The 19169-nt window shown below is 45.4% G+C and overlaps 1 protein-coding gene across 3 annotated transcripts in view; it reads left to right on the forward strand.

The window, feature by feature from the left end:
- The window catches only part of LOC146812352 (embryonic polyadenylate-binding protein-like), an 818377-nt gene that overhangs the window by 564964 nt on the left and 234244 nt on the right, over window positions 1–19169 (forward strand). For all 3 annotated transcript variants that reach the window (XM_085619346.1, XM_085619345.1, XM_085619347.1), the window contains one exon: window positions 14025–14120. In XM_085619346.1, the coding sequence (XP_085475472.1) occupies window positions 14025–14120 (96 nt within the window). The remainder of the gene's footprint in view (window positions 1–14024; window positions 14121–19169) is intronic.

Genomic DNA, 19169 nt, shown 5'->3' on the forward strand with positions numbered 1-19169 from the left:
GAAACTGACATTTGACCTCTGTCCTTGAACAGACAGCAAATGTGTCAAGACAAAAACAAGATTTAAAGCCTCTTTATTGCTCATTCACTTTCTGAATGAACAAAACGCCTGTTTCTTGCAGTTTAAATTAACACGCCAGAAAGGTCAAGTAAATGCTAAAAATTGCTAGACCTCATAATCTCACTCGACATTGCAAGTGAGCGACATTGCAAGTGAGCGGGTGGATTTTTCGAGGCCTGTTGTACTATATTAGCCAGGCCAGTGCAAAGTCAGGAAAAAAGCTAAAGGCTCCCCTTATCTGTCATTGACATACCCTTTGAAAGAGTGGACATCAATATTACTGGACCCCAAGACTGTCTTGGGTAACCAGTCAACCTGGTCTTAGTGGACCATTCCACCAAGTACCCAGAGGCCATATCTTGACAGACTGTGACTACACCTGCAGTGGCTAGGACCCTTATGGGTCTGAGGATGGTGTCCGCCTCTCCCCTTCCCTCACCCCAGAGCAGTAGAGGGATTGTTGCCAATTGCTGAGGGAGGTTGCCACTTTATTTTCACTGACCCCAGGACTCACTCATTTGTGTACCCACATTATTGATACTGGGATCAGCAAGGCTGTGAAGAACACAATTTTCAGGCCATCTGGAAAGGTGAGAGATCGTATCAAGGAGGAAGTGACCCAGATGCTTGAGTTAGGGGTGATTGAGCACTCCAGTGACCCTTGGTCGAGCCCAGTGGTGCTGGTATCCGTAGCCTCTCCACAAAGAGCTCTGTTCCTTTATGGACGATATGGGGCTACATTCAGTCACAAAGACTGATGCTTCCCTTATACTCACCCCATCACATGAGCTGATAAGCTCATAGACCGGTTTGAAGCTGCCAAGTTCCAAAATAATTTTGACTTGACTTGTGGATGCTGGCAAATTGTACTAACCGGAGAAGCTAAGGAGAGGTCTGCATTCTACACCCCAGAGAGCCACTTCCAATTCAGAGTTATACCCTTTGGGTTGATAATGCCTGTGCCACCTTCCAGAGGTTGGTTAACAGGGTCCTGGCTGGAATGGAGGTTTTCAGGGCTGCCTACCTGGATGACATTGCAATCTTCAGTTCCAGCTGGGAGGACCACCTGTTTCACCTCCAGGAGGTGCTTCATGCCCTACAGTGGTCAGTCCTGGCTAGCGAGTTAAGCTAGTGCCAGATAGAGCAGGGATCAGTTGTCTGTGACACCAAGGGGGCAGGTGCAAGGTCCAGCGCCTGCAGACCAAGATTCAGACTATTCTGGCATGGGATTTGTTAGACTTGAGGGTCTCTAGTTGGCACAGGTATGCACTTATGAAAAATAGGGACCCTCGCCTCTAGTCAGGGTAAGGGGGTACACTCCTAAAATAACCCCTGCTCACCCCCTTGGTAGCTTGGCACGAGCAGACAGGCTTATCTCAGAGGCAGTGTGTAAAGCATTTGTGAACACATACAGCAATCAAGTGACAACACTACAGATGGACACCACGCAGGTTTTATATAAAAAATAAGTATTCTTTATATAGATTTACCACAAGACCATAAACGACAAAAATCCACAATACTGTTACTTTAATATGGTAGAATTTAGCTTAGTTCTCTTTAGTTCTTAAATGCGACACTTTAAGTCAATGTACCTTTTAGATGCGACACGCAGGGCAACGAAAGTGTTGCAACGATGTTGATGCGATGAAAGTTTGGTGCAAAGAAATAAAGACGTGAAGATCTTCCAGATGCGACATGCTTCTCTGATATTGTGATAAGACTCGATGCGTCAGCTACAGTGGAGACACCCCTTTACGCGATGCGACGACAGCGGCTTTGGCGGCGACACACTTCTCCGACGTTGCGAGATGCTTCCGCTCGATGCGACAACTGCAGCGGCGACACCCCTTTACGCGATGCGACGACAACCGCTTCGATGGTGGCACGCTTCTCCGTGGATGCGAGGCGCTTTTCTTGATGCGGTGCAATGCGTCCGCTACAGCGGCGTCATCCAAGATGCGACGGCAGCGCCTGCGATGGCGACACGCTTCTTCCTCGATGCGAGGCTCTTCTCGTGATGCAGTGCAATGCGTCAGCTACGATGGCTGCGACGGCAACACACTTCTTCGGTGTTGCGGGGTGCTTCTCGTGGTGCGGTGCAATGCGACAGCTACAGCGGCGATACCCTTGTTCAGTGATGCTGCGACGGTGACACGCTTCTCCTTGAGTCGCGCTTCCAGCTCCTTGTGACAAGCAGTCCCTCAGAAGGCCCAAAAACAGCAGCAGGCACTTCTAAAGAACTCTGAGGAGCTGAGGGTTGAAGTCTGTTGTCCCTGAGTCTTCAGCAGGAGGCAAGCTCTTTTCCAAGCCCTTGGAGATCCTTCACAAGTTGAGCAAAAGTACACACAACGTTTCTTTCTCCTCTTTTTGGCAGTATGCAACCCCTGCAGGCCAATCCACCAGTTTCAGGGATAGTCTCTCCTCAGTTTCTTCTTGGTTCCTCTCCTCAGCAGAGGTGTCTTCTTGTTTCCCAAACTGATCTAAAGTTCTTGCGTTGGGGGTCCCAATATTTAAATTCAGTTTCTTTGTTCTCTGAAGGCAGAGAGGCCTTTGCCTAGTCCGAGCCCGTTCTGGTCACTCCTGGAGCACTTTGTTTACATGACTCCTTCTTTCTTTTCACAGTGCAGGGCAGAGACATCAGACGCACCACAGGAGGTGGAGCCAGCATTGTAGAGGGAAAGCACAGCCCTATTGAGATCCCAGGTGCAACTCCTCCCTCCCATCTACATGTAGATCTCTCTATTCAGCCCTGTGCTGACTCAACCGGTCTCCGGGAATTTCCCAGCCCCCTGGAATTCCCCAGCCCCTGTCACTCAAACTCCAGACAAGGAATACACAGCCTAGCAGAGGCAGGTTTGAATGGTTAGACAAGATAATGCCTACTTTCTAAAAGTGGCATTTTCAAACACTAAAAGATGTATTTCATCATTCTGAGTTCAGGCATACTAAACTCGAATTTCTACCATGTTCCATGAGTCAGTTAGGATTATAAGATGTAATAATCAAACTGCCCATTCTGGCCTATGGAGAACAGGTAGCCTTGCAATAGTGAAAAGCGAAAATGGCTGTAATTCACTATTAGAACATGCCACACACACCAGGGCATGTCCTACCTTATACTTACAATGCACCCTGCCCTTGGGCCTACCATAGGGGTGTCTGATATGAAGAAAAGGGAAGGTTTAGGGACTGGGTGCACTTGCCCAGTCAGCATGACCGTTCCAGACTGCACGCAGGCTCTGCATGGCAAGCCTTAGACACACTTTTACAGGCTGCTTCTGTGGGTGGCCCAACCAGTACTGCAAGCCCACCAGCAGCATTTGGATTACCAGCCCTGGGCACTCCTGGTGCACTGTAATAGGGTCTGACAGGTAAACCAAATCAGCCAATCATGGAATCACTAATCCATACATTAATTTACAATGGGGAGAGCATATGCACTTTAGCACTGATCAGCAGTGGTAAAGTGTCTAGAGTCATAAAACAGCCAACAGGTCAGAAAAAATATAGGAGGAAGGCAAAATGTTCAGGGATGACCCTGCAAAAAGGGCCAAGTCCAACACGATTCCTCCAAGACTTTTGACTGGCATGAGGACCTTCCTGGACCTCACTGGCTACCATGGGTGGTTTGTCAAGGGATATGGCAGCATTGTTCCCTTGTCTGAGCTGACTTCTAAGAAGCAGCCCAAGAAGGTGATATGGACAGAGACCTGCCAGAATGTCTTTGACACCCTAAAGAAGGCAATGAGTACTGCATCAGTACTCCGGGCTCCTGACTTTTCCAAGGAGTTTATAGTGCAGACAGACGATTCAGAATATGGCATAGGGGCTGTGCTCGCACATTGCTGAATGAAGAGGGCCAGACTGACCTGTAGCAGTGGAGTGCTATTTAGAGGGAAGCTTTTGCTTTTCCTATGGTTTGTTCACCTAAGAAATTGAGACCATACCGGTTTGATGACTCATGCAGATGAGAAGTGAGAATCTAGAACTGTTGATGTGGTCCATCTCCCATCAGGGAATAGACTTCACAGTGGAGCACAGTCCTGGGACTGACCACTCCAATACTGATGGGTCTATCCAGGTTCTTCTGCCTTAGTGATAACTCCTATGAGGATGGGTAGTTCACCCTACATATGTAAGACCTGACGTCCTTGATGCAGTCTTCCTTCAGCCGTTTTGCCTTCACCCCACCTGTTTTCTGAAGTTCGTTTTTGGCACATTTAATGTACTTATAATTCCTAGTGGTACTTTATGAACCCAGGCCTGTAAATTAAATGATACTAGTGGGATTGCAGCACTGATTGTGCCACCCACTAAAGAAACACTTTAAACATGTCTCAGACCTGCCATGGTAGCCTGTAATGCAGCTTTAAGCCGCCATTTTAACCAGGCAAATTAAAACTTATGTCAGGCCTAAAACTTGCATTTTAATACGTGAGGCACCCCTAAGGTAGGTAGACCCTGAACAGTCCATGGGGTAGTGTGCATTGTATTTTAAGTAGTACATGTGTTAAGTTTTATGTGTCCTGGTAGTGACAAAACTCAAATAGTATTTATCCTATCTCTCCTATAGGATAACATTGGGTTACTTTTATCATTTCATAAATGCTAACTTTTGTTTGTGAACAGGTAGAAATATCATGTTTGCGTTCAAATTAATTTTAAAGCTTTAACTGTAAAGTCTGATTTTAAATCCCTATTCTGAAAATACTATTTTTAGAAAGTTAACACTAGGTGGGGGGAGGGCCCTTGGGCCAATTTGTCAGCAAGGCAAGGGTACCACCACATTTGGAACAAAGAAATAAACCAGTACTGACATTACTCTTTCAAAGAATTGTTTCTGGTGGTCACGAAATTGAATAAGCATGATCACATTTTATTTCCAACTTATTTTTCAATTGCAATTCAATTTTTTGATAAAGCTGCCGTAAACGTTAGAGCATCAAGGACATATTACAAAGTGCACATTTAATTTGATAGCCCATACATTTCATAAAACCTACAATCCAAACATTAAATTATTTCATACTCAAACTCCAAAAAATTTTTAAACAAACTGGAAAAAACAATTGTGTCCCACTCCTAAAGTGTGACAACAGGAAGGGCCATGGTAATTATGAAAGTAAAGTGGGCTATCTCAACAGAAACAAATAATTTTGTGAAAGAGTAATGTCAGTACTGGTTTGTTTATTTGTTTCAACTTTTGACAAAGTTGCCATTTTCTTGTCCTATTTGGTGCCTGCTTTCCGTGACCCTGCTGTTAAGCTCTGTATTTCCCTGCCAGACACTGAGACAAAGGGCTTAAGTGTGTGCAGAATGGGCCATCCTCCAGGACCGGTGGAGGTGTTCCCTGCCCCAACTGTATTTCAAAGACGTCTTGGAGCCTTGACAGGGGAAGGAAAGCAACTTACCAGAACCAGATAGGGGCAGCCTGCAAAATTCCCCCCACTTCAAAACAGGCACCAGGTATAAATATTGTACCCTCAGACCAACTCTTCAGTTCACTCCTGGACCTGGGGGGAGACTTCAGAAGCACTGCCTTGTTCTCCAGGGGCCAGTCTGGCTTACCTAAACACACGACTGCCAGAGTGACTCCAAGGTATAGTTGGCTAGTTTCCTGTGTAAGGTATAGGGAGATATCCTGGCCAGAGACCATGAACCCTACACCTGACCTCTGCTGAAGTTAGTCTTAATATCCACAAGTGGTGTCCCTCTTGTCCTGTACCCTTGGAAGTGGTGTTAGAGGTGCAGCTCCTGCCTAAACCTAGAAGTTTGGACTTTGAAAAATGTTAACCAAAAAGTTCCAAAAGAACCAACAGACAGCTGGGACCTCCCTGCCAGCCGATCCATGAAAGGTAAATCTGTGGCTGTCACTTCCAAAAGTATGTCTAAGTCCGAATGTAAAAATCTTCTCCCGCTCAGCGGCAGCAGGCTCTCCATCGAAGTCTAGCTTCTGCTGCTTTGTGCTTTTTCCCCGCATTGCGACCACTTCACTGAAGCTTCACCCATCACTCCCTGGCGACACCACCTCCTCGGCCTGTTGCTTTGTCCTGCTGAACTCCACCTTGTTCTGGACTTTTCTTCAGAATTTCTTACAGGTTGAAGGTAAGCCAAGACTAGGCCCAATTCACCATGTGTATCTGATCTGTGGTCGGCCTTAACCTTTGACTTTGCCCTGTCGAGTCCCTCCAACCATAATTAAGGAAAGCTCTGGGGAGGTGGCGGTTCCCGGGGCGGTCACATGCCCCCGTGCATAATTATTAAAGACCCGGGGACGTGGCGGTCTCCGGGGCTGCGGGGGCCCGCACAGCCCCTGCATATTTTTGCAAATTGCCCCGGGACCTGGCCTACCAGTGTCTAATTAAAACGAAGTGCGGGACACCGTGCTTTGTTTTTTTTCCGGCGAGATTATTTATATATAGATTTTTTAAACATTTATTGAGCTCACGAATACCCGGAGGTGTCTTGGCGTCGGGACTGCGGTTAGCCCAGAAGGAACGTCTAGTTCTGTAATAGCGTAGTTCTAAGCCCTTTTCTAAAGATGAGCGAGCTGGCGCTTCTGAGCATATTCCATAGTTTTGCAGTGCCATACGAGAGGCTTCGGCCTCCCCAACTTGAGGTCCGGATCCTCGTAACATTCATAAGTCGGGCGCCTGTGGAACGTAGTGGTCTGGCCGGTTTGTACCAGGAAAAGGGATTTCTAAGAAATTGTGGTCCTGTGTTGCTCAGTGCCTTGTATGCTAGACATAAAGACTTAAATTTATTGTGTTGTGCCACCAGGAGCCAGTGGAGTCTTTGAATTTTTTTTTTTTTTTCTTTTTTTTTAACAAAAATGCTTGTTTTGGCCCTGGGGGTCCGACCCCTTGACCAGGCCTAGGAGGTCAGGATGTTTCTACCCTGCCCACTTACCTTGTTTTTTACCTTGTTTCTTGTAACTCTGTTCTACCGAGTCAGAAGGTGGCTGCCAACATTTCCTGGTTAGAAGTGTTGGCAGCCAATCAGAAACAAGCTCTTGATCGGGAGGGTTCAGCCAATCAGATCTCACAATTCTCAAATATTGATATCTGTAAATCTTTAAATTTCTCAAACTACTGAACGGATTTACACCATTTAAGGAAAAGCATGCTTTCTGGACCAAAAACTATCTCTCTGCCAAATTTGGTGTACTTCCTTTCAGCAGTTCAGGCTGTAGCTGTGTCTAAAGTTTCCTATGAAAATTAACATGGAGAAAACACGTTTTGGGACCCCCCCTTTTTTCTCGGCCCCCACTTGACGAATCACCTCGAAGCTTTCAAGACAGCAGCTGACCTGAGCTGGCCAAAAGTTTTGAAAATTTTGTGAAGATTTGTCAAATGGCGCCAAAGTTATTGGCAAATGAAAAAACGCTTTTCCTATGGAAACAAGGTTCTAACTTTAACTACCTACTGGCTACTACCAGTAGGTAATATATATCTATATATCTATCTATATTATCTATATTTATATTATCTATATCTACTATCTATAGCTAGATATATCTATATATATATATATATACACTATCTATATCTATATATACTATCTATATCTCTTTATTTATAAATCTCTCTCCCTCTCCCAGTAATTAAGTGCCCACTTCCAATATGATGAGGAGCGCCTGAAGAACATCATGAGTGGGAGGTTCCTAGTCTACCACAGTGTGTGGCAAGTGTTGTGCAGTTGACGGTAGGTCATGCTCTGTCTAGAGTTGTTCAAAGGAGAGAAGATGGCCATTTGAGAATAGATCGCTGTCTGTAGTTAGAGAATGATCTTGCCCGCTACTCAGGATTGTGGTAGTATATGTGCCTGGGTAGCTCGGGAGACCCTGTAATAGGAACCCCAGCGCGTATGGATGGAGTGGAGCGGGTAAATGGAGGATTTGCCCCAGTTGACTTGAGGCCAGATAACTGGGAGAATGTCTGAAGTGCCTCCTGAATGAGGGTGAGGTCTGCTCCGGTATTTTTGATAAACAGTAAGAGATCATCAGCATTCAGTGGCACTGCGTGTTTCCAGTCTGCAAGGGGGAATTCCCTAGTGCCCACCATCCTGGCCGACGCGGCTAGCGAGAGGTTCCGGGTGCCACATTCGACTGAGAACATGGTGGATATGTGGTGATCCAGTTGAACTCGCGAGAGGGGTTTTGCATACAGGAGTAGTGTGTATGGGAGGAGGTGCCCAGCAGTGCCCATCCGCTTTAGGACCTGGAACAGGTAGTTCCATTCCAGGATATCCAACGCCTTCTCCAGGTCCAAAACCAGGCACACAGTAAAAATGAACCACCCCAGTTCCTTATCCTGGACATGAAACAGATGCCGATGATTGAGGGGTGCTGCGCCCTGGAACAAACTAGTTTTCATCCGGGTGAATACGTTTGGGCATATCTGGTGGATAAAATCATGCCCAGTATCTTGTAGTCTGCCCCCACTATAGCGATTGGGTGACAGGAGGACGCACAGGTAGGATCCTGAGTTGGTTAGGGAAGAGACCAACAGGAACTCTCAAAAGGGTGGCCGGTAACTCACCCAGTTTCAGGGCCTCATTGTACATGTCAGCCAGTCGATATGACAAACTAGTAGCATAATTGCTGTAGTATTCTATAGGGAGACCGTCAAGGCCGGGTGTCCTGTTCCTGGACAGGTTTTGGATTGTCTGTTTAACATCTGCTTATGTTATCACAGCATCTATTCTGCGCAGGGATGTGGCAAGGAGAGGCAAGTTAGAAACGAGTCTAGGGCTCTGCCAGGTTTAGGAAGAGGTGCTTTATAAATGTGGGACTAATACCTGTAGAATTCTAAGAGGATGGCATCTTGCGTATGTAGAATCATGCCAGAGTGTGAGGCTAATTCAAGATTGGGAGCCCCCCTTTGTTCCTTGCAAATCAGCCAGGCAAGGAGACGTCCAGATTTATCGCCTTCCATATGAGTTTTAGCCGCATATGTAGTAAGGTTAAAACAGAAGCTCTACAAGAGGGCTCAGTGTTGGCGTTTGGCCTCAGTCCGAGGCAGGTCAACGGTAAGTATTTTGTTTGACTTGGCGTTCTAGGGCGGCAGGCGCTGTTCCGCCTCAGTGATTTCACTGTCAAGTGTTCTCCGGGCACCTACTATTTCCTGAATACAGATATTGCGGGTGACCACTTTAAAAGCGTCCTATTAGCGGAGTATTTTTTTAGAGGCTGTACCTTGGTTTTTAGTGAAGTAATTGCGTATATGCGATTCTTGGGTGTCTCGGAAAGCAGGGTCATCCAAGCAGTCTTTGGGTAGACTCCATGTCGTGGTGGGGGATACCCCAACTTGTCATACACGATATGAGCATCATAATTGGACACCACACTGCCTAGGTAGTCCGCAGTGTGGAACACAGGTAAAAAAGTGCGGGAGCTTAACATCCGGACGAGGCATACAAATATGTTGTGGGGAACCGAGCGGAAGAAATAAACCCAGGAGGACGAATGACGGGCTCTCTAGAGGGGTGGGAGAGATATAGTTGTAGGCTTGGCACACAGTTGTAGTCTCCACCTAAGATCCATGGTAGATGGTTTTTTTGGGCCAACACATCATAGAGTGCCATCCAGAATATGTCCTAGTAAGAGTTTGGGGCCTAAATGCTTCCAAAGAGGACGGGAAGGCTGGCGATGCGTCCCTCAAGCAGTACATATCCTCCCTGTCAATGTTGTCTGAGGCCTGAAAAGGAACACCCGGACAAATCCAGACCATGGCACCCCTTGCGTTTGCAGAGTATGTGGTATTGTATACTGACCTGCGCCAGCAATTTTGGAGACTGGGAATTCTGATGAAGTGGTGTCTCTTGAAGAAAAATAATTTATGCATGCGGTTATTTGAGAGGTAAGTAAATGGTGCAACTCTTTCACGCTGTGTGCATGCCCCTGATGTTCAGTGTGAGGAATCTAGTCATGGTCAATGTGCCACTATTTGCTGGTACACGATGTGCTCTCTCCAATTGAAAAGAAAACGGTGAGTAATCGGAACCAAGTGTCTAGGAATTATGAAGGGTCTTTACTTTCTAGTCTCTCACATAAGTCCAGAATCCGGATATTGCTCCTGTGGGAGTCTCTTTGGCTTCAACAACTCTCTCCTCAAGTGTGTGTACACCTTCCTGTAGGCCTTCAATGGCGCGCTGGTTGTCTGCCATGCCATTTAAGCCTGCAGCGTTTTCTCGCCATCCGCCACCTGATCGGGGAGTTTTTGATAGTTGTCTCTGAGAAACCTCAGCTGTGCAACCAAGGACCTAAAGGCAGTCTCCATCAACTTCCGTAAGCTCTCAATAGCTGCTAATGCATGGTCTAGTTTGTCCTGTGGTGGTTCAAGGGGATCACCTGCAGCTGCCTGGTTGCTGTGGGGTATCTGTCACCGTGGAATGGGGGTGGGGTGGTGTCAGACAAGACCGGCTTCTCCGCCGATGTGGCTGCTTTCAGGCGACCCATTGTTGTAAGCACCAAGGCGGGGGAATCTCACGTACTATAGGGCATGTGGATGGGGGCTCGGGTTCCAGTGTTATGTTGCTCAGTTGGAAACGAGAGAGGCCAAGGACCTCGAAGTCCAGAGTGTCACAAATTGGGAGATGTGAGATGACATACAGGTTAGATGCTGCTGCTGTTCTGGTGATCCGACTGGTGGCTGATATGTTTCAGATCGTGGTGACCTACTACCAGTTGTAGGAGTGGTCACCCTCCTGTGCGCAGGTTGGGTAGGGAGGGAGCCAAAGATCTGACTGAGGCAAAAGGAGTCCGGTAGCGCACTACGTTGCGATTCAGGCGCCAAGGCACGCGTGCTGTATGTTGGATGGTGAACGGGTGTTGGATGGCGAGGTCGTCCAGGTTGTCAACGAGGTAGTCCCACTACTGATGAGAGGGTTTCCCCTGGTTGGTTGGAGGAACAATGTCCGGATTTGCGCCCCCGCAGACTGCAGTGGTGGCTGTCTCCATCGATGGCAGTAGCTAGGCAGTGTCCCGATGTGGACAACGAAGGCCCAGTGGTGTAGTGTCAACACAAGCGTTGAGTGTCACAGAGAGTCGTGTGTGTGCTGCCATGGGCTCCAAGGGGAGCTGGACAGCGTATTCACTGGTGTTCTGCGGGGCCGCACAGGTACAGTCCAAGGTAGGTCGGCGGCCTGTCCAGCGAGACCGCGACCCTCCAGCAGACTGGCCCTATGCACGGTAGACATAAGGCTGTAGGCCATAGTGGAGGCCTGTTTGTGGGCCGTGCCCGATATGAGCATCGGATGCCTCACGGAGCCACTACTTTCTCCCTAGTCTGGGTTGGGCAGCTGCAGAGGTGGGCACAGTAGTAAGGCCCATCACCCTCCATCCCCACACCAGCACTATGACTGTACTGTTTTTCATCCAGGAAGTGAGCCCCATCTAATCCGGCCTGTGCGGCTCCCGGGATTGGTCATAGCCAATGAGGCAGAGGATTCTCAGTGCGCGGATCACAGGCTGCTGACTTTTTCCTCCGTTGGGTGAGTTCACCATAGACATGCGCTGCTGGGTCTCCTGCGCCTGCAATCTGTTTCGATTTTTGACAATCCCAGGGCAGTAGATCGGTCTACAGTGTCGCCGGCATGGGCTGTCTCAATGCGAAGTTGCCACAGGGCCTCCGGCCTGATAGTAAACGGTGTGGGGCTGTGCCCAGATAAGAGGGCTGTGCGGGTTTTTTTTGGTTCCTCCGGAGAGGTTGTGTGGGCGGAGGAGACGATAAGGGAATGTTTCTGACAGCGTGGCCACACCCTGAGGCACCGCTCCAGCCACCATCTTAATGGCCGTATCTGTATGGGACCACCACAGGTCTAATTTTGAAAAAATATCGCAACTCCGGTTCTGCTGATTGAATGTAATTTGTTTTGGTGTTTTTCTTTATCAAAATGTGTTCTATTTTTTTTCTCAGTTAGTTTGAGATTTTTCTTATGTTGTGTTTTCACTTTATTACTGTTTGTGCTGCATAAATACTTAACACAGTTCCTCTAAGTTAGGCCTGACTCTGTTTGTGCCAAGCTACTAGAGGGTAAAGCGCAGGCTTCTTTTGAGGTTCACCCCTACGAGGATTGCGCTTGTTGCTTGAGAAGGGTTTTCACCCCTCCTCAAACAATAAATTTATTTCTTGTACGTGGCGCGTGGACACGTCTTGGGATTTGAAGCATTGCAATCTTGTTGCAGTTTACAATTTTTGAAAAATTGGTTCACCTGCCAACAGGAGTATCATGTGTTACTGATCCTTCTTCCCAAACTTCCTGAACCCCTGGGCACTAACCCCTAGGAGAATCTAGTGAAGGGTAATAAACTTTAATCTTATGAGAGCCTCTACTGGTAATACTTAGCGCAAGGTGAGCAGCAAAGGAGCTTTGCATGGTAGAAATTATTGAGGGTGAGGACTGGAAAGGGATTGGACATTAAGATCAAATTGATATTAAGGCCTTTTTTTCAAAAAACCTTTTTAAGCAGGATGGTTGGGAAATTTACTCTTTGTTGACACCGTTTTCTTTGCTCTTACGGTGTGCAGTAAAGGAAGATAGTCATAAAATTAGCCTCCATTCTCCCCCTGGAATAATTTAAGGTATTGCAATGCAAGTGAATTTATACAGTTTATACACCAGTTAAAACACCACCTCATACCCACAAACACATTGTTATCTTTATTATTCCATCTCTCACGCATAGTGTGCAGCGCCACGGAGAATGGCGCTTGGGGTCGATTATAGAAGAGCTGTTGCTGTTTGCTCTCGAGAGATGGTTGAGTGCTGCTCTTTACGTGAAAGGAAGGAAGGTTTCTGAATGACTCTCTGATTCAGCTTTTTTCAATGCATCAGTGGTTATAACGTCCATTAATCAACCCTGTCCTCATCATCCCACATATGGAGAGCAAACGCCTAGTTGTCAATGCCTCAAAGTTGGGCTCGTCCCACCATTGTCAAATATATTTCTGTATTATTACACTGGTTCTGAATGGCTGCAGCATGAGAGAATGCCTGGAAATCCGACACTGACAGAGCTTTGTTGATCATGGGTTGAAAGATCTCCGCGCATCCCATGAAGGGTTTTGAATTGAATGCAGGAAAATATGGGGCGAGTCGGACTAAATTTGTGAGTGTAGTCTATTTGTTTTTTGTCTGCAAAATCCCCCTTTCACAATGTACTCCGATGAATTATAGTGGAAAACTTAACTAAAAAAAGCCTTCTTTGTAAGTTACTAGTTATGTAGGACGTCTTCGGTTACTGAGAGGAGGGGTTTAAAGTGAAATTAACACCTGTCGATGAAAACATTAAGCTAGGTTAGGAGAGTCAAGGGGTCATGTAATTATTTGTACAGAGAAAGGTACATGCAGTGCAATCTATTTAGTTTGTGAAGTGGTCTAGCCAGTCCTCGAAAGATCTCATTTATTTTTACATCTCAATTTGGCTAAGACTACATCCTTCAGAACCGTATTGCTAGTTTGTCTTGCTTTAAATGTATAGTTTTGCTTTGATTTACCATTTCAATCTTGGGGCTTAACGTGAAAGGAAAACTGAAGCATTCAAAGAGTGCGCGGTGGAAGTGTTTGCTTGCAACCCGATTTTTTTTCCCCCTCAAAAATGTATGAACTTTTTAAAGGTTGTTAAATCTCCTTTTCCAAACCACCGGTTGTTGATTTTAAAATTGTCTACCCCAAGCACTGCTTCACCTCCTAACCACCTTCAGGCTATTTCTACCCTTCTGTAACGTACTGTGCAGCAAGAAATAAAGGTATATGTTAAGCAGAAAAATGTCCCTGGTAGAAACAATGATGGTGGTGCAAGACGCAGATTGTAGTTAATTGATTCCCGTGATTATTAGTGTGCAGTGTAACATGTTGCACTAAAATTCTGTAAATGTGTGTTTTAAGCATCAGTATGTCAATGCAAAACACTTTGAAAGTATTCACATTTGAAGTTTTCATTTTTTTGTGATTGGTAGGGTGTCAATTTGTATGTGAAAAACCTGGATGATGGTATTGATGATGACCGACTGAGGAGGGAATTTTCTCCGTATGGTACAATCACAAGTGCAAAGGTAAATCGTATTGAATATTGGGTAAAGGCTACAGCATATATATTAAGTTATTTTAAAGGCTATACTGAGTAGATATTCGTTGTGTGGTTACTTTTGTTCTTTCTTATATTCCTAATATAGAAAATCTTCCACTTTGAAGAATAAAACTTAATAAACTTAACAGAACAAATCCTGAATTACATTACACAAACAATTGTAACATAAATGGGAAGTTTAGAGACTGTGACTGACTAATAGTCGAGTCAGGCGGCTGACAAATAGTTCTTGCGTAGAGGTGAGCTAAAATAGTGGTTTTGCAAATGATGAAATGAACTTTGTGGCTCTGTTTCATCTTCATATCTTGAATGACCTACTTCTTAGTGACTCAGTTAGAAGTGGAAATGGCGTGAGTGGTGAAATATGTGGTGTGTTCTGCATGTGACTAGAGTTTCTTAGTAGCTACCTAATAACTTGCATTGTTTCAGTCCATTCTGTGTTGGAAAGACTTTGTTGAATAATAGCGCTTAGCATTTTTCAAGCATAGCAGAACTAGTTAGTCTTTCTGGTTGGATAGCATTACTTTTGAACAGAAGCCTCTATATATCTCACGGTTGGGACACAAGATTAACTAAATCGCAGCAATATACTCAAGTTTCGAAAATCACTTCCCTTTAATCTATCGTTTTCAGGCTAATCAATTGTTAATATTCCATTTCTACCCCGCTAACAAGGAGAAATAAATTAAACCGGCTGGTGTTAAGGACAAAAAAGTAACATGAGTCTATTGTATCTCACAAACCTAGCTTTGGTAAATGGGAAATACACATTTCCATAACATAAATTGAACGTTATCCTTCTACACATTGCACAAAAATGCAATACTGCATGTAGGAATTAATCAAAATTTGGCAATGCCCAACCTATTTTTGAAAAGCGGTATTCTATCGTCCACTACAACAAATCTACGAGGATTTAATACCCTGCATAGAGACGCATACACATCTAGCACTCCCCCCCCCCCCCCCCCCCCCCCCCCACAAAAAAACCAAGTCTATGCATTTCTCCCCAGAAGTCCAATTCAATATGATTAACATCAGCAAGCAGGGGAACAGGGTTTGCAGGCTAAAAAGGTCGACCAACCTCTCCAGAACAGGTCATGTTTACCATAAGCACTATCCAAAAATAACTTTTCTGACACAAGCCACAGGTTTGCAAATCAACATTCCCAACAATGGTCTGATGGAAAAGGGTGCGGGGATTGCCCAGTCATCAAATCGATCCTATGCAAAGCTAGTCATGGAACCTATCATGGTGGAACCAATTCAACATCCAAGAAGATGCTATCAATACCTGACCACATTTGGTATTGGATGCCTTAAGCACATGGAAAACAGAAGCACCACTTCTTTTAAGCTTCAAGTGTTCCTGCCATAAAAAGGAAAGAGAAAGGGCAGGCCTAAAGGTGGATTGGTATCTTTTGACAAAACCATCCTAAACGTTCAAACTGAAAATCTCAACAGTGGAAACTATGGTTTCTAGGAGTCACACTGACCATCCTGAAGGCGGAACTGCAAAAATGAATTGTTAACCTTATGTCTGAAACCTTGACCCAAATCTCTCTGCCCAGTGGTGGATATGATGGAAATATACATTTTGGATCTTCTGCAAACTCAGATAAATTATACATACTTACCATTAATTCAGATGCTGAAGCAACCAGAGTGTAAGACCTCATTTGGCAAATCCTGTGTACTCTGTACCATCCACAGGGACCAGAACCTCTTGGCAAATATATAAATGACGCATTCCACTCCATGTGCCTAAGAGTAATAAATGATCATAGCAAATCTGATCAAACGGCAACCTTTACGCATATGGCCCCAAATCATAATGTCCTGTTGAATTAAACAGAAATCTCCCTCCCTCTTCTAACTCAACTAAATTCATTTAAAACTGAACACCATCTGGACATCAATGACTTTCTGAAGAAAAAATGCATTGCCCTCAATAGATGACCACCTGCCTAGGTTGAGATCTATTAGGGAGGGAAACATGACTTCCTAGACAAAGGAATTCAAATGGTTATCTAAGGTGAAACACATTTTGGAATGGATGTGTAGGTTTTCAGGAGCTTCACCGATTTTCTAAACACCATCTCCTCAGACAACTGTCCCTACAGCCACACGGTATGGGAGGAACAATGAGACAATCAACTGTCCAAGGATAATCCCATGCACAAAAACAAAAAACTATTCCAACTCATGGTTCAAACTCCTGGTTTACAACTAGCCCCCACAAAGAGAAAAGAAAACTAATTGGTGAACAATTCAATCCATGATGCAAAACAAACTAAAAGGGTGATGATCAAGGAGCAAAGATTTAAAGAAACTGGTATGGAAGGCCATAAGAACCAAAAACAGGCTATCGACCTTCCTACACAAAGCATGCTCTGCCTGCAACTGAAGTGTATTTTTGCGATGGATTAACAAATTGTCAGTGAATACAGATCCCCCACCTGTAAATGAGTTCAAACCCATCAGCATAGAACACATATGTAACTCCTTTGTGCATAACAAATGAAACATTGTTACAGATTTCCCCTCCCCACCCCAAAATGTGTTAAAAAAAAAACCCAGCTAAACCCATATTCCAATAGCGGCAGCCCCAGAAGAGAATGCCAACAAGGAACACAACTCAACAAATGCACCTGTCAAGCCAGAACAAAAATCTCCAGGTTGGGTAAGGAATGAGATCCTACTAATGATAGTCACCAAAGGTCTGAATGAAAGCTTTCTTAGGATTCAATGCTTTGTAATCGAGGATGTGCCAAGTGATCATAATTATGTGGAGCAGAAGTCTCTTGTACTGTCATTTAATAATCTGTCTTCCAAGAATCTTGTTTGGAAAAAGTGATAATATTGCAATGTAGAAGGTTTATTCTATTTGTGAGGATTTTCGTGTAGATTTCGCAAACTGTTTAAAGAAAGGGTTCAATATCTTTTTGAAAGTGTTTTATCTTTAATGCAAATATATGGCTAATGTGAAGGTGGAATTAACCTCCTGCAAAGACTACACAGTGGAAAATAACCTTGGATTATTACTTAACTAGCACAGATTAATCACCCACACTAGATGGGATGTTGGATCTTTAGGATCACTCACCTGCAATATCCCTGTTGCTACATGAGCTTTTCTGATAGAGACTAGCAGCATCAGTCCTTACCTTTGAATATTCCTCAGATGTCAGACTGGATCCGAAAACTCTTCACAAGTACCTCTGCACACCGGCAGGTGGTGCTGTGCGGCGCAACGCCAATGGCGTTCCCACTCCCACTTACTTGCATCAGTTTGTTCCTTTCCACGCCACCAGATGCAGATCTGGCTCTCTCCAACTCATCTCTGAAACACTTAACTTGATATTTTCCAATTTTTCTCCCCTAAAACGCCCGTTTTAAGCCGTGAAGGGACTTTCTCAAACTGTCTGTGACCAATCCCCAATAGGTGCGTCTTTGGTGTCGAGTCACAACTCCAAGGCCTGCAGTGGCTTCAAGTCGATGAACCCAAAGGCCACCTGGGACCATGAAGTGAAATGTTGCATCACCAAGCATCAAAAGACTCCTCGCTTTGACCACTCTAAGTCAAGGTTTGGTCCCATTCCTGCTCCAGTAGTCACGAAAGAAGGTGATATTTATCACAATCCAAATCGTCTTGGAAGTCCAAAAAGAAACTCAAAAATTGAAGTGGGACTTCGCCGCCTCTTTCGACTCAGTTACCAAGCAGGTGTGTGGGTGGTGCCCTGGCTCTCAGTCTTGCTCCCTTAGTTGCCCGACTTCAACAGCTTCAAGAGTTCTGCGAAGCCATGCTACTGCTCTACGAACCCTTGCCAACTGCCTCTTGCATGCCTTTGGGCCCCAAGGAATCAAGAGGGCTTCTATCTCAAGTACCGCTGGAGGGTTCGACCTCTGTGCCAGTTGAATCCTTAGATCCCACCACATCACCTCAGGTGCTATACTCCATGACGATTCCTTGGACTTTGCCGGTACAAAATCAATCGATGTACTCTTAGTACTCCCCGAGTCGATGTCTGTCTGACCTTGACCGAATTTGCACCCAATAAGAGTTAAGCTGCCTCTACCTCAGCTTGATCTCCTGCCTCCGCAAGGGAGACCACACACCTTGCATTCATGTTTCGGCATGGACTCAGACAATAATTAACACAGGTGATAAGTTTGTTCAGCTCTACTAAAACAACAGTTGGTATGACTACTTGCAGGAGGGTAGAGGTCCCAATCCCCCCCCTGACATGGGCCTTTTCTCACCCACTGTACCAGCCAAACAAGAATCTGCATCCTATCCCATGGCAATAAGAAAGGTGGCCAAAACCAAAATATTCGAACCCTGCTCCCCACCTTGGAGGTCAAGACTAGTGTTTTGTAAGATGTTCTCAAGACGGGGCGGCACACTTCCTCTGAGCCCCCTGTTTACCATTTAATGAGGCACTGACGGTTACCTTATTGGGGACTTGGGCCAAACCTTGCTCCAGCTCCATTCAACAGACAAATTGCCAGGCGCCATCGCACTGCCATGGGCGATCATGCTTTCCTTTCGATTCTCTCTCTCTCTCCCCCCACCCCCCACGTTTAATGGTGCAAGCCTCCATGAGCAGATCAAACCTCAACACCTTTCCTTCTACTCCTCCTTATAGGGAGTCTAAACGAGTAGAAACATTTGGGAAGCAAGTTTTTCCTTCCACCACCCCAGCTCTCAGTACATGCCAGTTGCCTCTTGGGACTGAATTCGCATGCCTTTTGGTACTTTGTGGCTTAGATTCTATCCGGTGTCCGTGAAGATTTCTGACCTATCCTTGTTCGGGCTATCCAAGACTGTTGTGATTTGCCCTAGTTCACAATTAGTTTTGTCTTGGACACCACCGATTCGATCTGCTAAGCCATTGGCACAAGTGGCTGTGATCAACTAGATTCTCAGTCGATATTCATTCTTCCTTTATGACCATGCACTTCGTCAGTACTGAATTGTTTGGGGACAAGGCTGAAACTGCTTTAGAGCAAT

The sequence above is a fragment of the Triturus cristatus genome, chromosome 7 (genome assembly GCF_964204655.1).
Source record: "Triturus cristatus chromosome 7, aTriCri1.1, whole genome shotgun sequence".
Classification (NCBI taxonomy): domain Eukaryota; kingdom Metazoa; phylum Chordata; class Amphibia; order Caudata; family Salamandridae; genus Triturus; species Triturus cristatus.